Source organism: Rattus norvegicus, chromosome X (genome assembly GCF_036323735.1).
Source record: "Rattus norvegicus strain BN/NHsdMcwi chromosome X, GRCr8, whole genome shotgun sequence".
Classification (NCBI taxonomy): Eukaryota; Metazoa; Chordata; class Mammalia; order Rodentia; family Muridae; genus Rattus; species Rattus norvegicus.
The window spans coordinates 139,843,645-139,858,714 of NC_086039.1; the positions used below are offsets into that span (position 1 = coordinate 139,843,645).

At 39.8% G+C, this 15,070-nt stretch overlaps 1 protein-coding gene across 1 annotated transcript in view; it reads left to right on the forward strand.

Annotated features, from left to right (window-relative positions):
* The window catches only part of Adgrg4 (adhesion G protein-coupled receptor G4), a 129,810-nt gene that overhangs the window by 71,683 nt on the left and 43,057 nt on the right, over window positions 1-15,070 (forward strand). Inside the window, exons 3-9 of the mRNA XM_039100558.1 lie at window positions 307-401; window positions 2,016-2,080; window positions 3,542-3,580; window positions 4,751-4,804; window positions 6,462-6,625; window positions 8,513-8,645; window positions 10,771-10,889. Coding sequence (XP_038956486.1) covers window positions 307-401; window positions 2,016-2,080; window positions 3,542-3,580; window positions 4,751-4,804; window positions 6,462-6,625; window positions 8,513-8,645; window positions 10,771-10,889 — 669 coding nt within the window. The remainder of the gene's footprint in view (window positions 1-306; window positions 402-2,015; window positions 2,081-3,541; window positions 3,581-4,750; window positions 4,805-6,461; window positions 6,626-8,512; window positions 8,646-10,770; window positions 10,890-15,070) is intronic.

Sequence of the window (15,070 nt, forward strand, 5' to 3'; positions counted from 1 at the left end):
TCTAATTTTCAGAAGTCAAATTTCTTTCTTCATTTTTTCTTTTTCTTCCTTCCTTCCTTCCTTCCTTCCTTCCTTCCTTCCTTCCTTCCTTTCCTTTCCTTCTTTCCTTCCTTCTTTCTTTTCTTTCTTTTTGAGATGGGGTTTCATTTTGTATCCTCAAATGTCCTAGAACTAGCTCTGTAGACCAGGCTAGCCTTGAACTCACAGAGATCCACCTGCCTCTGCTTCCTGAGTGCTACTGCTTGTCAAAAAGTCAGAATTCTTGATGTAAATAACTAAAATTAACCTGTTTATTTTTAATTACAGTTTCCTTCTACAATATCAAAATGAGCTTCTCTGTCTTTGATGAAGAGCCAAGGGTCCTTATTACAACTGTTATACATGAATTTACAAAAGATTGGGTAAAATTCTTTTTAAAAATACTTAAGGTGCTTGTTAAATACACGGGACAAGGACTGGATAGATGGAAAGTAGACTCTGTTTTCTACTGAAAATCCATTTCATAGATAATCAGTTTTGATTGTTTTTACTGCAAATGTATTTACTCTGTAGGCAACACACTGAAGATATCTGCACTCTCTCTTATAGTAGCTGTGGTGAAAGCTTTTATGAGATGTTATTATTTTCATTTGTTGAGATCTGTACATTTTCCTCCATGGACACAGACTCTGAGTCATTGCTAAATTTTCCTAGTTGGTGAAAACAGAGCAGTGATCACACACTCTATGGCGTAGTGTTTCTGTGCCTTTATTTTCCATACTTTAATTTTTCCTCTCCAAAACAGTGACCAGTTTACTTGTCCTTACATTTTTGATTATAAGAGTAATACATGCTGAGCCATTGAAGTTCACAGGCAGACATCTAAAATAGGTAATATCAGTCCACTACTGCTGCTCTTAATAAGTTGAGGTATATTCTGTGACATTTTTCTACACAGTCACAGATGTGTGTTATTCAATTTTGAGGAGCAAAACAAGCTGCTTGTACAGATTAGGCAACCTTCTTACATAATCGATAACACTGCGAACATTTTACAATGTATCATTGATCATATACGTGGTCATGAATGTAGCCCTACGACATACAGCTTAACAGAAGCATAAGATTTTACTATGTGTCTGCAATGGAAACTTGCATTTCGTTTTCAAATCTAGATGTGTTTCCGTAGGCATTTAGGTTCTGTTATTTTTTTTTCTCTAAATAGTTCAGAAACCAGTGTTCTTCCAATTATTTTAGAGGTCCTTGAAATTTTTTATAGGATTCATTTTCAAATTTTAAATCATTGGCTCAAAATTCATGAACATTTTTACATTTTAAAAATTATTACAAAAATGGTCTTCAGATAAGTAACAATACCAGTGTGCACCTTGGACCCAGCAGTGAATGAGCAGGCTGCTTTTCCTTTACTCCATTATGTTCAAGTGTGTACGACCCAATTCTAAGTGCTTGAAAATAAGCAAGTGTTTCAAAGTGCTTGGGTTGCCTTACAGAGACACACTGACTAGATGGCTTTAAAACTGTTTGTTATCTCCCAGTTGTAGGTGGGAGTCACGTTTGGGGAGAAGGAGTTAGGCTGGGGTAGAAGGAGTCGGGGTAGGGGTAGAATTTGAAGAGAAAAGGACGGGAAGAGTTGGATTTTGGTGAGATTTTGTTCTTTGGCCTTCTGGGTGTGGCTTCAAATAGTATTTCTTTTGGGCACATATGTTTGTACTTTCTCTTTGCCCTCTTATAAGTATAATAGTTCATGTTGGATTTGGACCCTCTAATTTTAATGGCTTTGTACACAAGTATGATCAGATTACAGATTAGGGCTTCCATATTTGAAGTTAGGATGGAGGTCAGCTTAGCTCCTAACAGTGTGTAAAGATGGGAACTGAAAACCTGGAGCAGGTTTGGAAAGGCTGGGCTCACTGATATGACGACTGCAGCTCACGTTGTTCCATGATGTCACTGGGTGACAGCAGAAGAGTGGCCACACAAACACTGACCATCTGTTTTCTTTTTCTCTTTTACAGTTGAACTCTATGTTTCAAAACAGTGAATTTTCTCTTGCTAACCTGGCTATTCAAATTAAAAGCAGGTGTGTAAATGACATCTTCTATGAGTTGAAGGAGATCAAGGGACCACCTGGGTCTGTGAGTTTCCTTTGTTGATATCTAGGAATGAAGAACACATTTATTTCACTGTAGGTTGTAAAACCAATGGAAGAACACAATAAGACAAAACCCCAAACTGAGATAATACAGAAGAAACAGGGAAACCTGAGAACCATTTTGCAACATTCCACTCTCAATGTAACAAATCCAGTTTCAGGAGAATGGCAATTCTCACGGAAGAAATGCTCAGGCAGATTCATAATGCATCAGATTTCAGGACCTAGACATCTTTCACCAGGTGCTACCTCTGAACACTGCCACATGTGGCTTCTCCTCCATATGACGTCCTACTTTATGTTAGCTCTTTGGTTTCTGTTATGTGTTCAAATAAAAATAGGTTCGCGAAGGTTTATGCATAAATGAAGGTTACCATAAGTTATTGACTTAGTTTGATCTACGGAAACAGAATACTCCCTACTGGTTGGCTTCAGTCCCAGCAAATGTTTTCCTCAGACTTCGTCTTCACACACCAAGGAGCACCAACATTTTGTCTTTACTTACCATGTTCACTAGTTCATAAATACTGTTCAAGGGGGCTCCAGCCTCATTACCTAATTACCTCCCAATGAGCTCATCATCTAATATCATCTCATAGCATATTAGGCTTGAACATAAGAATTTTGACTAGATACAGAGATTCTGCTAGAGTAATAATGCAGCCGTTGTGAAGTCTTTGTAGAAATAATGTATAAAAATCTATAACATGGATATTGAAAATCTACAAAAAATATCTACTCACAATTCCCACAAAAGAATGCCCGCAAATATCTAACATCATATATTCCTATAGTTTTTGTAATGTATTTAGAGAGTTCCTACTTTGTATACTGTTAAACAATGTTCTTGTCTTTCATAATTCATCATCTGCTTATGTCAGGCTATAAAAACTAGCCTTTCTTTCTTTCTCTCTTTCTTTCTTTCTTTCTTTCTCTCTCTCTCTTTCTTTCTTTCTTTCTTTCTTTCTTTCTTCTTCCTTTCTTTCTTTCTTTCTTTCTTTCTTTCTTTCTTTCTTCCTTTTCTCTTTTTGATACAGGGTCTCACTCTAGTTCTGGCTGTCCTGGAACTTACAATGTAGACTGAGGCTGACCTCAAACTCACAGAGATCCACCTGCTTTTGCCTCAGGGGTGATGGAATTATAGGCATGCACTGCCACTCTCAGCTTAGCTTATTTATTTTAATGATTGCATAGATATTTGAATAGTTCCCACCATTGTGCATGCTTATAACATCATGGGATTGATTGCTGAGTAAGTCTTACCACCACTTTAGTATGCAAATAGTAGTTGGATCTCTGCTACCCCCACCTGTCACTGTTCTTACCTTGTGATTCATGGATTGGGTGCTTCATTTATTGTTCTCTAATTTTGTGACGCTATTGATACAGAAAGACTTCCAAAGAAGAGATGGCCATGTACAGATATATTGTAAGTAATTTTTCAAATTGAAGATACTTGTGACCCATCCTAAAAATAATTAGACATTAGTAAATAGCTCTTCTACCCAGGAGCATATTTCTAGGCAAGTTCAATGGTGAAAGTTGAGGGTCAAATTAAGTTATTCCCTTTAGGGTTGGCCCAAGGACCTGTAAAGAAAGTATCTCTCTGTTTCTTATGAACTGACCATTGGTAGTTTTTTGAGGAAGATTTTGTGGGCTGGGTGAGGGGAAGGACTTAGGGATTATAAACAGCAGTATAATTTTTTGATTGTGGACAACTCACAAAAAAGCCTCCCTCCTCCAAGGTGCAATTGTTTGTAAGTCTGCCATTCACCGAACAAAACTAAATCCCTCCTCTAAGGTACATCTGTAGAGTAAGGCAGAATGATCTTCAATCTTCTTTGACCCAAATTCGAGTAGTTATTTCAGCTCCTCAGGGCTGTGCAATGGTGTACTCAAAATGGTTGGAAACCACATAGCTTTCAAGGTATTTAAATATGAGGTAAATGTTTTGACTATATGAAATACAGTAAATCCTATAGCGCATTTGAAGTCAGCTGCCATCATTTCAAATACTTGCTGTAAACAGATGTCAGAATCTTAAAATGTAACACACAGCTAACACGATATAACTGAAATTTCTCTAAATACTAGGTGTAAAAGCTCTCATGTGGTAATCTGCCAAAGCTCCCAGATCCTTCACATTCTGACTGGGGGACCTGGGGCGAATGAATCAGCCTTTCTGTACCCCTGTTTCCTTATTTGTCAAATGAGTGCTGTTAGACGGTCAGAACTAACTAGTATTTAGTAAGTGCTTCTTTAAGTGCCCAGGCTTAGGGTTGTTTTAGCCACTTACATTTATTATCATCAACATGCCAGTATGCAGAAGGGCTGGATGGTGCTGCAGAGTAGATCATTAACTTCCCAAGTGTCAACAGCTGCATCTAGAAAGTGGACAGACAGTCTTTGTATTATCCACCCTTCAGGCTTGGTGTGAACACTAACATGTTAATGTGCTTAAGGGATATTTGAAGAAGGCAGTGGCTGTGTAAATGTAAAGAATGATTATGATTTTCTTGTTAATGATAAGCCCTCTATTTAAATTTGATGTTTGTTCAAAGATTTCAGTGACTATGCACTTTTTTTTTCTTGGCATCGCTTGGAACAGAAAAAAGGGCAAGGAATGGATACAATTTTTCATGTACCATACAGGTAGGAGCTGAGTTTATTCATAGCTGGTACATTTAGTTCTGATTTTCCTTCCATTTAATTCTGTATGTGCAATGAGCGGCCTTTTGGTCAGAGTTGTCGGAGGGAGATCAAAGTACCTGGTGCTTATTTCTCAGATGCTCTAATTAAGCTTTTGCATTCACCGACTAAGTTGTTCCAGTTGGTCACAGCATAGCCTTAGCAGCCTCTGCCTCTTTATAGTGAAGAAATGGGGTTCAAAGTGGATATGATTTAGGGGAGGGGGAGTGTTTGTTGTGGTCAACATGGTCAATAAAATGCTGAGAAAACACCACCACCACTACTATGAAAAAATACAAGATAGTGTTCACACTCACAGTCAAGCTCCTCTTGGAACAATGGCTATTGTTGCTGGTCTGTTTGATACCTACCATGAAGGACATAGAACACTGGTTCTTAACCTCTTGGTTGTGGCCCCCTTGGACAGTTGAAGGCATTCACTAGGGTCTCATAACAGATATTGCCATTATGATTCATAACAGTGGCAAAATTACAGATATGAAGTAGCAACAAAACAATTTTATAGTTGCAGGTCACCACAACACGAAGAGCTGTATTAATGGGTCATGGCATTAGGAAGGTTGAAAATGAATTATCTAAGCCCAAAGAAGGCTCATGAAGAGACTATTGATATGTCTAAGGTGCTAGATTGAGTGTCAGCTGCAGTGAAGGGTCTCTTTTACAGTGGAAATATGAACATGGAGAAGAAATAGGCTGAATCAAAAGGGGTACCACCTACAGGTCAGGGGAAGAATAAAGCAATCTTGACTTGCCATATGGAGAAGCTTGACATAAAGACAAGAGCATCTAACATCTAATAATTCTGAGGATGCTCGGCAAGCGTGTTCATCAAAGGCTATATGTAAAATCGAGATGGAAATAAAGATGAAGGCAAGTTTGTGAATTTGAAATCTTCTTTCTATTAGAATACCAGAGTAACCTGGACTATTTAAAGACCTTATTGTAGAGTTTAAGGTCAAGGACAGCTCTTTTCTTTATTCTTTATTAATGGGTAAAAATACTTTGTAGAGAGTTCAGGAAATGTTATCTCTCAGCTCCCACATCTTGTAGGATGGGAATAATAACATCACTACCTAATAAGGTTGTTGTGAGAATTAAATGAATCAAAACATATGGAGCAAGAACTCCACAAATGTTAGCTATCATTAACATCATTGTTAGTATTTTATAGGACTCAGCCTCCAGCAGAACACTTCTGAGTAATTGGACATGGGCTTATTTGCCTTATTGCAGTAACGATGGATAAATTGAAGGACCAGACCAATAAAAGGTTTTCTCTGAGATAATAACTCCCGAGTACTCCATCTTCCCTATTAATTATTACAAACTCTTAGAGAAATCTCTTGGCGAGGCAATTTCAACATAGTACAAATGCTGTGGACCATTCTTTTGAAAATAGGTTTTGAGTTGTCCTTTTTGGATGCATGTAAGAAAACTTCCACCTGCTTTCATCATTGTTCAACAGCTATCATTTAGAGGGTATAGAATATTTACTACTTGCAGACTACCAATGATGGCCAAGTCTATAGAAATGCAGCAGCACCAGGCAAATTACACTCTGTTGACCTGACTAGTGCTTCTTTTTTGCCCTGTTTTGCAGTTGTGCCTGTTGGGTCATTATAAAAGCCAACTCTTCTTTAGAATCTGTGGAACTGATCAGCAGGATCCGAACTAAAATACATGGGAACTTCACACATGGGAACTTCACACAAGATCTACTGACTCTATTGGTAAAGTCTGACCAAATTGCAGTGGAAAAGATAGGTAATTATTTTGACAAGGCATTTCAGTATGAATTCACTTTTAAAAAAATATATGAAACTCATAATAAACATACTGTATCGATTCTTAAGTTCAAAGGGAAGAAAATCTTTTGTTTGTTTAGACAAGGTCTCCCTCTGTAGCCCAGGATGGTCCGGAATTTATTACATAACCAAGTAAATCTTTAACTCATTGAAACCCTCATACCTCAGCCTCTGCCTCCTAAGTGGCGGGTGCTGGGCTTATAGGTATGAGTCGCTCTGCAGAACTGAGGTAGCATCTTTCCACATAACCTTATGCTCACATGTCCTCAAGACTCTTCTACCTTTAAGGGCTTATAAATGCATAGAGCAACAAAGAGTTTACAAGGGACTGTTCCAAGCTGACTCTTGGTCAGACGTGAATATCAGCAGTGGCTTGCCTCTCTGATATAAAAACCTGGAAATATGGTGAGCTTCATCATTACACACAATACATGCAGTATAGATAACTGCTAATTTATTGACTGATTCAGCCAACCTATTCATCTTAGGAAATGATCTGGGAACTGTCCCAGATTTCCCTCCTGAACCTTTTCTTTTCTAATTAGGAAAGATTCAGTGGTGAAAGAGAAAGGCTACCAGGCCAGTTTACCTCCTGACCATCACTGCTGACTTGTTCCTTTCCCCCAGTAGATGGCTGAAAAAACTGAGTTAACACACAAGCATTAGAATGGACAGTCTTGGGCTGGAGAGAAGGCTCAGTGGTTAAGAGCACTGACTGCTCTTCCAGGGGTCCTGAGTTCAATTCCCAGCAACCACATGGTGGCTCACAACCATCTGTAATGGGCTCTGATACCCAATTCTGGTGTGTCTGAAGACAGCTACAGTGTACTCATGTACACTAAATAAATAATAAATAAATAAATAAATAAATAAATAAATAAATAAATAAATATTTAAAAAGAAAAGAAGAATGGACTATCCTTGGCAGCAAGAAAATAGCAGAGACTTGTGGATGTACAGGGTTAGAGTGGGATGAAAATGGAGAAGACTGGAGGCCACAGGCAGAACTCACCATGTAAACGACACTAATCTGTCTGTCCTGAAAGCGAGGAGGTGATTTTTGTGCATTCATAGAGGAGATTGGACAGACCTGGATGAATCACTTATTGGGTCACTCTGTCACCACCTAAGGGAAACATGTCTAGGCACACTGTAAGGACTGGGAACTTTCACATAGACTTAGCCTAGACAACATCTCTCTTAACATGACCAAGCCTGGTATCAAAAATGTGTTTCAGCAGCCTTTCATTGGGGAACCACCATCAACAGGACATTGGGGTTCTGGGTATATTGGTCATGGCAGACATGTTGATTTTACTGAAATCAAATGTACCAGAGACCATCAAGAAGGGGGATGACTATCATGGGAAGAGATGTCGCCCCAACCTCCTGTGTTTACATAGCAATTTCTGAGGAAAGAGAACCTGCAGACAGATGTTCCAGATGTGTTTGCTCCTCTAGGACCCCTTCCCTGGATTAATTTCCCCTATGCAATACATTTATAGCACATTTAAAAAAACCTCTAAACTTCATTATATATATTGTAAAATGGTCAAAGAATTTTTTTTAAAGTGGAGAAAGGCAGCCTCCCTCTCCCATGGTGGGGGGATTCTAATGAAAAGAACTAAACATGAGGTCATGCATGCTGAAAGGCTTATTTAAACAAAGGCTGCCTTTAGAACTCATTTCCATGAAGCTTAGTTTAAATATTCTGGTTGAAATAGTTTCCTCTTGTATGTGCTGATGGTTATGCACAGGGTAATAATGATGGGTCATAATGGATGTTCATGATACTTTTAAGTGCCTTTTGCCCTTGAAAAATGTTGCATACATTTTTTCTCTGTAGAGCCAGGAAAATGTGAAGCAGATGAAACACCCTCAAAATACAAAGGGACATATAAGTGGCCATTAACTGACCCTACTGAGACAGCCCAAGAAAGGTGCATTAAAAATGAGAATAGGAACGCCACAAGAATTTGGTATGTGTCTGTCAAGTTCCAAATGCTAGCTTACCTGCAATGTCCTTTTTTAGTCCCTCTCCTTCTCCTCTACTGCCAAGCCTCTTTCTGGCTCCCTTTCTCTTTTCAGAGTTAAACATGCACATAAAATAGAATACAAATTTCATGAGGACAAAAGAGAAAACTCACCAAAAATCCAGCCACTTCAACATGGCTGCTTTTAGGTTGGCATGTTTTGTTGTTGTTGCTGTTGTTGTTGTTGTTGTTTTGCCTCTCTCTGACTTCCAGCCTGGCCCTCCTTTGAATGCCTTTAGGTTTTCTGTAGCAGTAACCACGGTTTACATACCAAATAATGTAATTTGCCCTTTCATTCAATGGTTTATCAAACATTCCATGCTTTGCATTCATCGTTTTAATGATCAATTCGAAGGCAGCCCGAGCTGCTGCCTCATGGATGGGCCATCATAATTTACTCCATCACTCTTGTATTGTTCGGTTGATCATTTCCCCTTTTTAAATCATCAGCCTTGTTTCTTACTCTGTTGCTAATGGTGTATGCCAAACAACTTAAACGGGCAAGAACAGAGGGGCAGCAGGTTTCAACAGAGGCTTAAGAGCACAGGTAGAAAGTCACATCTCTGCCTGTATGGTATCCACCCCTGCTCACACCTAATAACCCAAGAAAGCAAGCAACCTTGGCAGTTCCAGTGGAAACTCACACGGAGCCTCTCCTTTGTAGCCAGCTCCTTAGTCCAAGCCTTTTCCTAGCTCTTGCCTACATCAGAGCTGTCTCCGTGCTTTCTCGCAGTCCGCTACTCCCCAACAGCAATTCACCCTGCTGCCAGCATGATGTTCTGGAGTCTGGCTGCTACATGGCAGACTTTTGTTAAGAAATGAAGTGCAAACCTCTAACACAGTCATCAAGACAGCAGGTTGCCTTTCCTGTTACCGCTTGGCTCCATCCTTTCACCATGTACTATAGCCTAAGAGATAATTTGTTATTGCAGACGTGACAGCCATTTCCATGTGTCTCTTTCTCTAGTTGGTGGCAGCAGGGAAGGTATATCAGGCTCTGCTCACTTCAAATGCTCAAAGTTCTCCTTAACCAGACAGGAGTGCTTTATATACCTGGAACTCCAAGAGCTGAGACAGGAGAATTGCTGTGAGTTTAAGATCAGCTAGCACTCCTTAGGAAGTTCCAAAACTAGCCTGATTTACAAAGGAAGATCGTGTTTACATATAAGCAAACAAACAAACAACTCCCCCCAACAAAAAGCCCAAATCAAAACTCACTACCACTACCACAACAAACACATAGAAAGGACGAAAGAAATAAAGAACAAATGAAAGAAGCAAAAAAAGAAAAGAAGTTCTTGAGTGGTGTTATGATAGATTCCATTTTGTTCACATAAACTTTCTTATGTTTTGTATAAATCCGAGAGCAGGACCACTCAATTCCAAACTCCTGGTGAGGTTCATGCCCCGCCCTGTCTGTCTATATGCCCTGCTACCATTCCTAGAGTCTGTAGTACTCAGCGCGGGCATTGGCTGACTTGAACTGGCCTGAAGTAAATGAGGCAAAGGTGTGGGTTGATAGTGAAGGACAATGCACTATAGAAAGTCCTTAATCACTTACAGTCATTTATTGTATAGAGACAAGACTATTCCAATAGACTCCTAAAAACAGGCAAGAAAGGAAAGTGATAGAAAGGAGTTATATATGGGCAAAGACTCTTTATTAAGGAGTCTTTATTAATAAAGACTCTTTATTAAAGGAGCATGGCAAAGACTCTTCCTTGATTCTTGGTGAGCTCAATCTTGCCCTATTCCATTATTAGTTTTCTGGCACCCATCTAGCCCTACAGGCTAGAAATGGACATGGAAACCATGCCATAGGCATGGAGAAGTCTTCCATTATTGCTCTTATTTAATTGATTTATAAGTTAATAATAATTATTACTAATTTTGAGACAAGGTCTTACCCTGCATTCCAGTCTGGCCGGGAACTCATGGTGACCCTCTTGCCTCTAGAGTGTTGCAATTACAGATGTGAGCCACTGTAACATTTCCCTTAGGATTATCCTTGTCTGTTACTTTAATGAAAAGCTGGATAATTCCTCTTCTTCCTCCATTCTGTCTTTTGCAGTTCCATCAGCATCCAGACTGGAAAGAGTCAATGGGAAAAACCAAGGCTTAAGCAATGCAAGTTGCTTCAAGGACTCCCTGATAAGATTGTGGATCTTGCTAATATCACTATAAGCGATGGTAAGACAGGTTTGTGCACATAGAGATATCCTGGGAGCCCCCCCCCCTTAGCTTGCCTACTTGATCTGAGATAAGAGAATATAGGCAGAAGTCACTCTATGAAAATTCACCTTACAGCAGTCCTGTTTGTTGGTCAAGGTGGCAGTAGGGCAGGAGTCAGGACTATCAGACTTCTATATTTTATTTTACAGATTTTCATTTTATCATTTTTAGTATTATTTTCCCATTCTTTTCTACATTTAAAAACTCTAAAGAGGCTGACCTGGTGGCATATTTGTGTAATCCTAACACTTTGGAGACTGAAGCAGCAGAATCTTGGGTTCAAGGCCAGTGCCTCAGCCACATAGTGAGAGATCCTGTTTCACAAACAAAATAAAAGAATACACACACACACACACACACACACACACACACACAAACACACACACACACACTCACACTCACAAAACTCCCAATTCAGACGTTTATTAATTATAGAGGAGAAAGATTTCTCTAGTGAATATTTCACATGTCACAATATTTTGCAAATAGATTATTTAATTTTATAAACTATTTGGGCAGTGTAAATGAGTTCTAAGCATAAATTCTGGAAAGTGAGATTGCTGAAGTCAATCATATAGTGTCAAATACATTTGTAATAGTTGCATTAATTTATAATCCAGTTCATAGAGTATGGATTGTATCTGGTTCATAACTCCTTCATTAACAAAGTATGTTATCAGGCTTTGGAGTCTTGGGTCATTTGACTATCAAGACCTGATATCTCAAAGTAGAGTAAAACCTTTTCAGTGGTGATATCACAGGTTCCCCATTTAGCAAAAACGATCTACTGGGTTGTTTTACTTGTGAGTTTGTTTTTTGTCAGTAACTCAGTTGTGCAACCATCTCTGTGAATTCCATAGAGGAGAGTTGTAAACGGACCATTTCATTATACAAAGAATCCTTGTACCTGTTAACAAAACCTCTATTTCTCTCTCCCTATAATTCCTGGCAACCATTGATCCAATTTCTACCTGTGTGGATTTTGCTTACTGTAGGCATCTCAATATGTTTGTGATGCTTCTTCATATTGTAGCATGGGCCTGTACTACATTTTTAATGGTCGAATACTATTGTGATAAATTGACATATTATATTTTATTTAGTTACTTATCAATTGCTGGCCATTTGGTTGTTTTCGTGTTGGTCTATTATTTATAGACAGATTATGAATATTGGTGGTGCAAATGACTGGTAGACATGTTTTCTTCACTTAGGACATACTGAAGAGTACAATTATAGTCACCTGGTAACTCTATCTTTAGCCTTTGAAGGAACTGCAAAACTGTTTTTCGAAACTGCTGAGCCATTTTGCATCCCTGCTGATGCTACATGAAGGTTCCAATGTCCTCACATTCTTGTTAAGCACACAGCCATCTTTTAGTTACAGTTGGTGGCAGTGCCTCTCCTCCCTAGCACATATACTTTTATTTTGGATTTTAGTACTTTGTGTCTTTTCTCTTTTTGTCCTGGTTAGTTGAGAGAAGAAGCTTTGAATTTCTCATAAAATCTATTTGTTTAGATGAAGAAGCAGGCTAATAGCAATATCTAGTCTTTGGAGGTAGAGTCACGGTAGATGTGGCCTGTAAATCTCTCTGTAGCTCATGATGGCCTTGAACTCCTGACGCTCTTGCCTCAGTCTTCTAAGTGTGCCCAGCAAGGTGAAGAAAATACAGAGCTCCTCTGTGCGCTTACAATACATTCAGTCCTCCCACACTGTCGCCAGAGAGTTAGCTTTGTTACAATGATGGCTCTACCCTGACTCAGTTGAAAATTTATATTGGGGTTCACTCTTGACACTGCCCAGTGTCTGCCTTAATTATGGCTTTCATTCCTGACACCTAACACCATGTCCAAAACCGACTTGGGGAATAAAGGGTTTATTTCAGCTTACAACTCTCAGGCCATTCACCATCATTGAAAGAAGCCAGAACAGGAAGTCAACATAGCCACCTGGAGGCAGGAAGTGAAGCAGAGGTCATGGAGGAATGATGCCTTCAGGCTTGCTAAGTCTGCTTTCTTATAAACCCAGCACCACTTGCCCAGGGATGACATTACTCACAGTGGGATGAGTCATCCCACATTAATCACTAATTAAGAAAATGCCTGACAAGTTTACCTATGGGACAACATGACGGAGGCATTTTCTCAATTGATCCCAAATAACTTTACTTTGTGTGACCTTCACATAAAACTAACAAGGACAATGGATCCTTGTAACTGTAGATATGAATTTACATGACATGCATCTTAGTTAGGGTCACTGTTGTTGTAACAAATATCATGAGCAAAATGCAAGTTGGGGAGGAAAGAATTATTCGGCTTACACTTCCACAGTATTGTCCATCATTTAAGAAAGTCAGGACAGGAACTCAAGCAGGACAGGAACCTGGAGGCAGAAGCTGCTGCAGAGGCCACGGAGGGGTGCTTACTTGCTCCCCACAGCTTGTTCAACCTGCTCTCTTGTAGAACCCAGGATCACCAGCTCAGGGATGGCACGACCCACAATGGGCTGGGCCCTCCCCCACCAATCACTAATTAAGAAAATGCTTTATAGCTGGACCTTTTGGAGGCCTTTTCTCAATTAATGTCCCTTCAGATACCTCTAGTTCGTGGGTCAAGTTGGCATAAAAGTAGCCAGCGCAACATGTATGTACAGAACCGTACCCCCTTAAAGACTCCTTGTGGTACGTTCATTCATTCCTTTATCCCTTCTAGTTTCTGGCACTCCGTGGTTTTTTATTGTTTTCATGGTTTTGTCTTCCCCAGGATGTTACACACTTGAAATCATGCAATGTGTACTCTCTCCAGGTTGACTTCCTGCCTTTCTCAATGTTCATACCCATCCCCTATGTCTTGTTAGGACTTTCTAACTCATTTCTTCTTTAGTTCTGGCTAGTATTCCATTGCCTGGATAAATGACAGTTCATTTATCCATTCTTCTCCATTAGGGCATCTGGCTTGTTTCTAAGTTGTTCTCTTGCTCTGCATCCTCTGCGGCATATGCTGCTGTCAATGCTTTGGATTTAGGCCATTCTAATAGCTTTGGAGTATTACCAGATTACTTCTTCTTTTTTTTTTTTTATTAACTTGAGTATTTCTTATATACATTTCGAGTGTTATTCCCTTTCCCGGTTTCCGGGCAAACATCCCCCTCCCCCCTCCCCTTCCTTATGGGTGTTCCCCTCCCCACCCTCCCCCCATTGCCGCCCTCCCCCCAACAGTCTAGTTCACTGGGGGTTCAGTCTTAGCAGTACCCATGACTTCCCCTTCCACTGGTGCTCTTACTAGGATATTCATTGCTACCTATAAGGTCAGAGTCCAGGGTCAGTCCATGTATAGTCTTTAGGTAGTGGCTTAGTCCCTGGAAGCTCTGGTTGCTTGGCATTGTTGAAGGGTCTCGAGCCTCTTCAAGCTCTTCCAGTTCTTTCTCTGATTCCTTCAACGGGGGTCCTATTCTCAGTTCAGTGGTTTGCTGCTGGCATTCGCCTCTGTATTTGCTGTATTCTGGCTGTGTCTCTCAGGAGCGATCTACATCCAGCTCCTGTCGGTCTGCACTTCTTTGCTTCATCCATCTTGTCTAATTGGGTGGCTGTATATGTATGGGCCACATGTGGGGCAGGCTCTGAATGGGTGTTCCTTCAGTCTCTGTTTTAATCTTTGCCTCTCTACCAGATTACTTCTTTAATTTGGAACTCCCCAGTGACATATGGATTGAGCATCTTTTCATGCACGCTTATCTGTCCTTTACATGCCTCTTTCTGTGAAATATTTGCTATAGACTGAATGTTTCTGCTCCCACGCCCAACCTCAGCCAAATATATATGTTCAAATCCTAATCCCAAAGTGATTGAGGCATTTGGAAGGTCATGGGTGTTGGTCCTTTATGAATAGGATTTGTGTTTCTACAAGAGAGTCCTGAAAAGGCTTGTTTTTCTCTTCTACCATGTAAGGTTACAATGAAAAAAGAACTGTCTTTGAACCAGGAAGTAGGGCCTGAAAATATAAGAACTCTATTTTCTTTATAGAATTTCAATTTCTGAGTAATTTTGTAGATGCACTGGCTCTACTGCCAGATTGGGTCTCTGCTTCAATATGTGGCCACTACTTGAGGCATAGGTACAATGGCAACTTACAGAAGG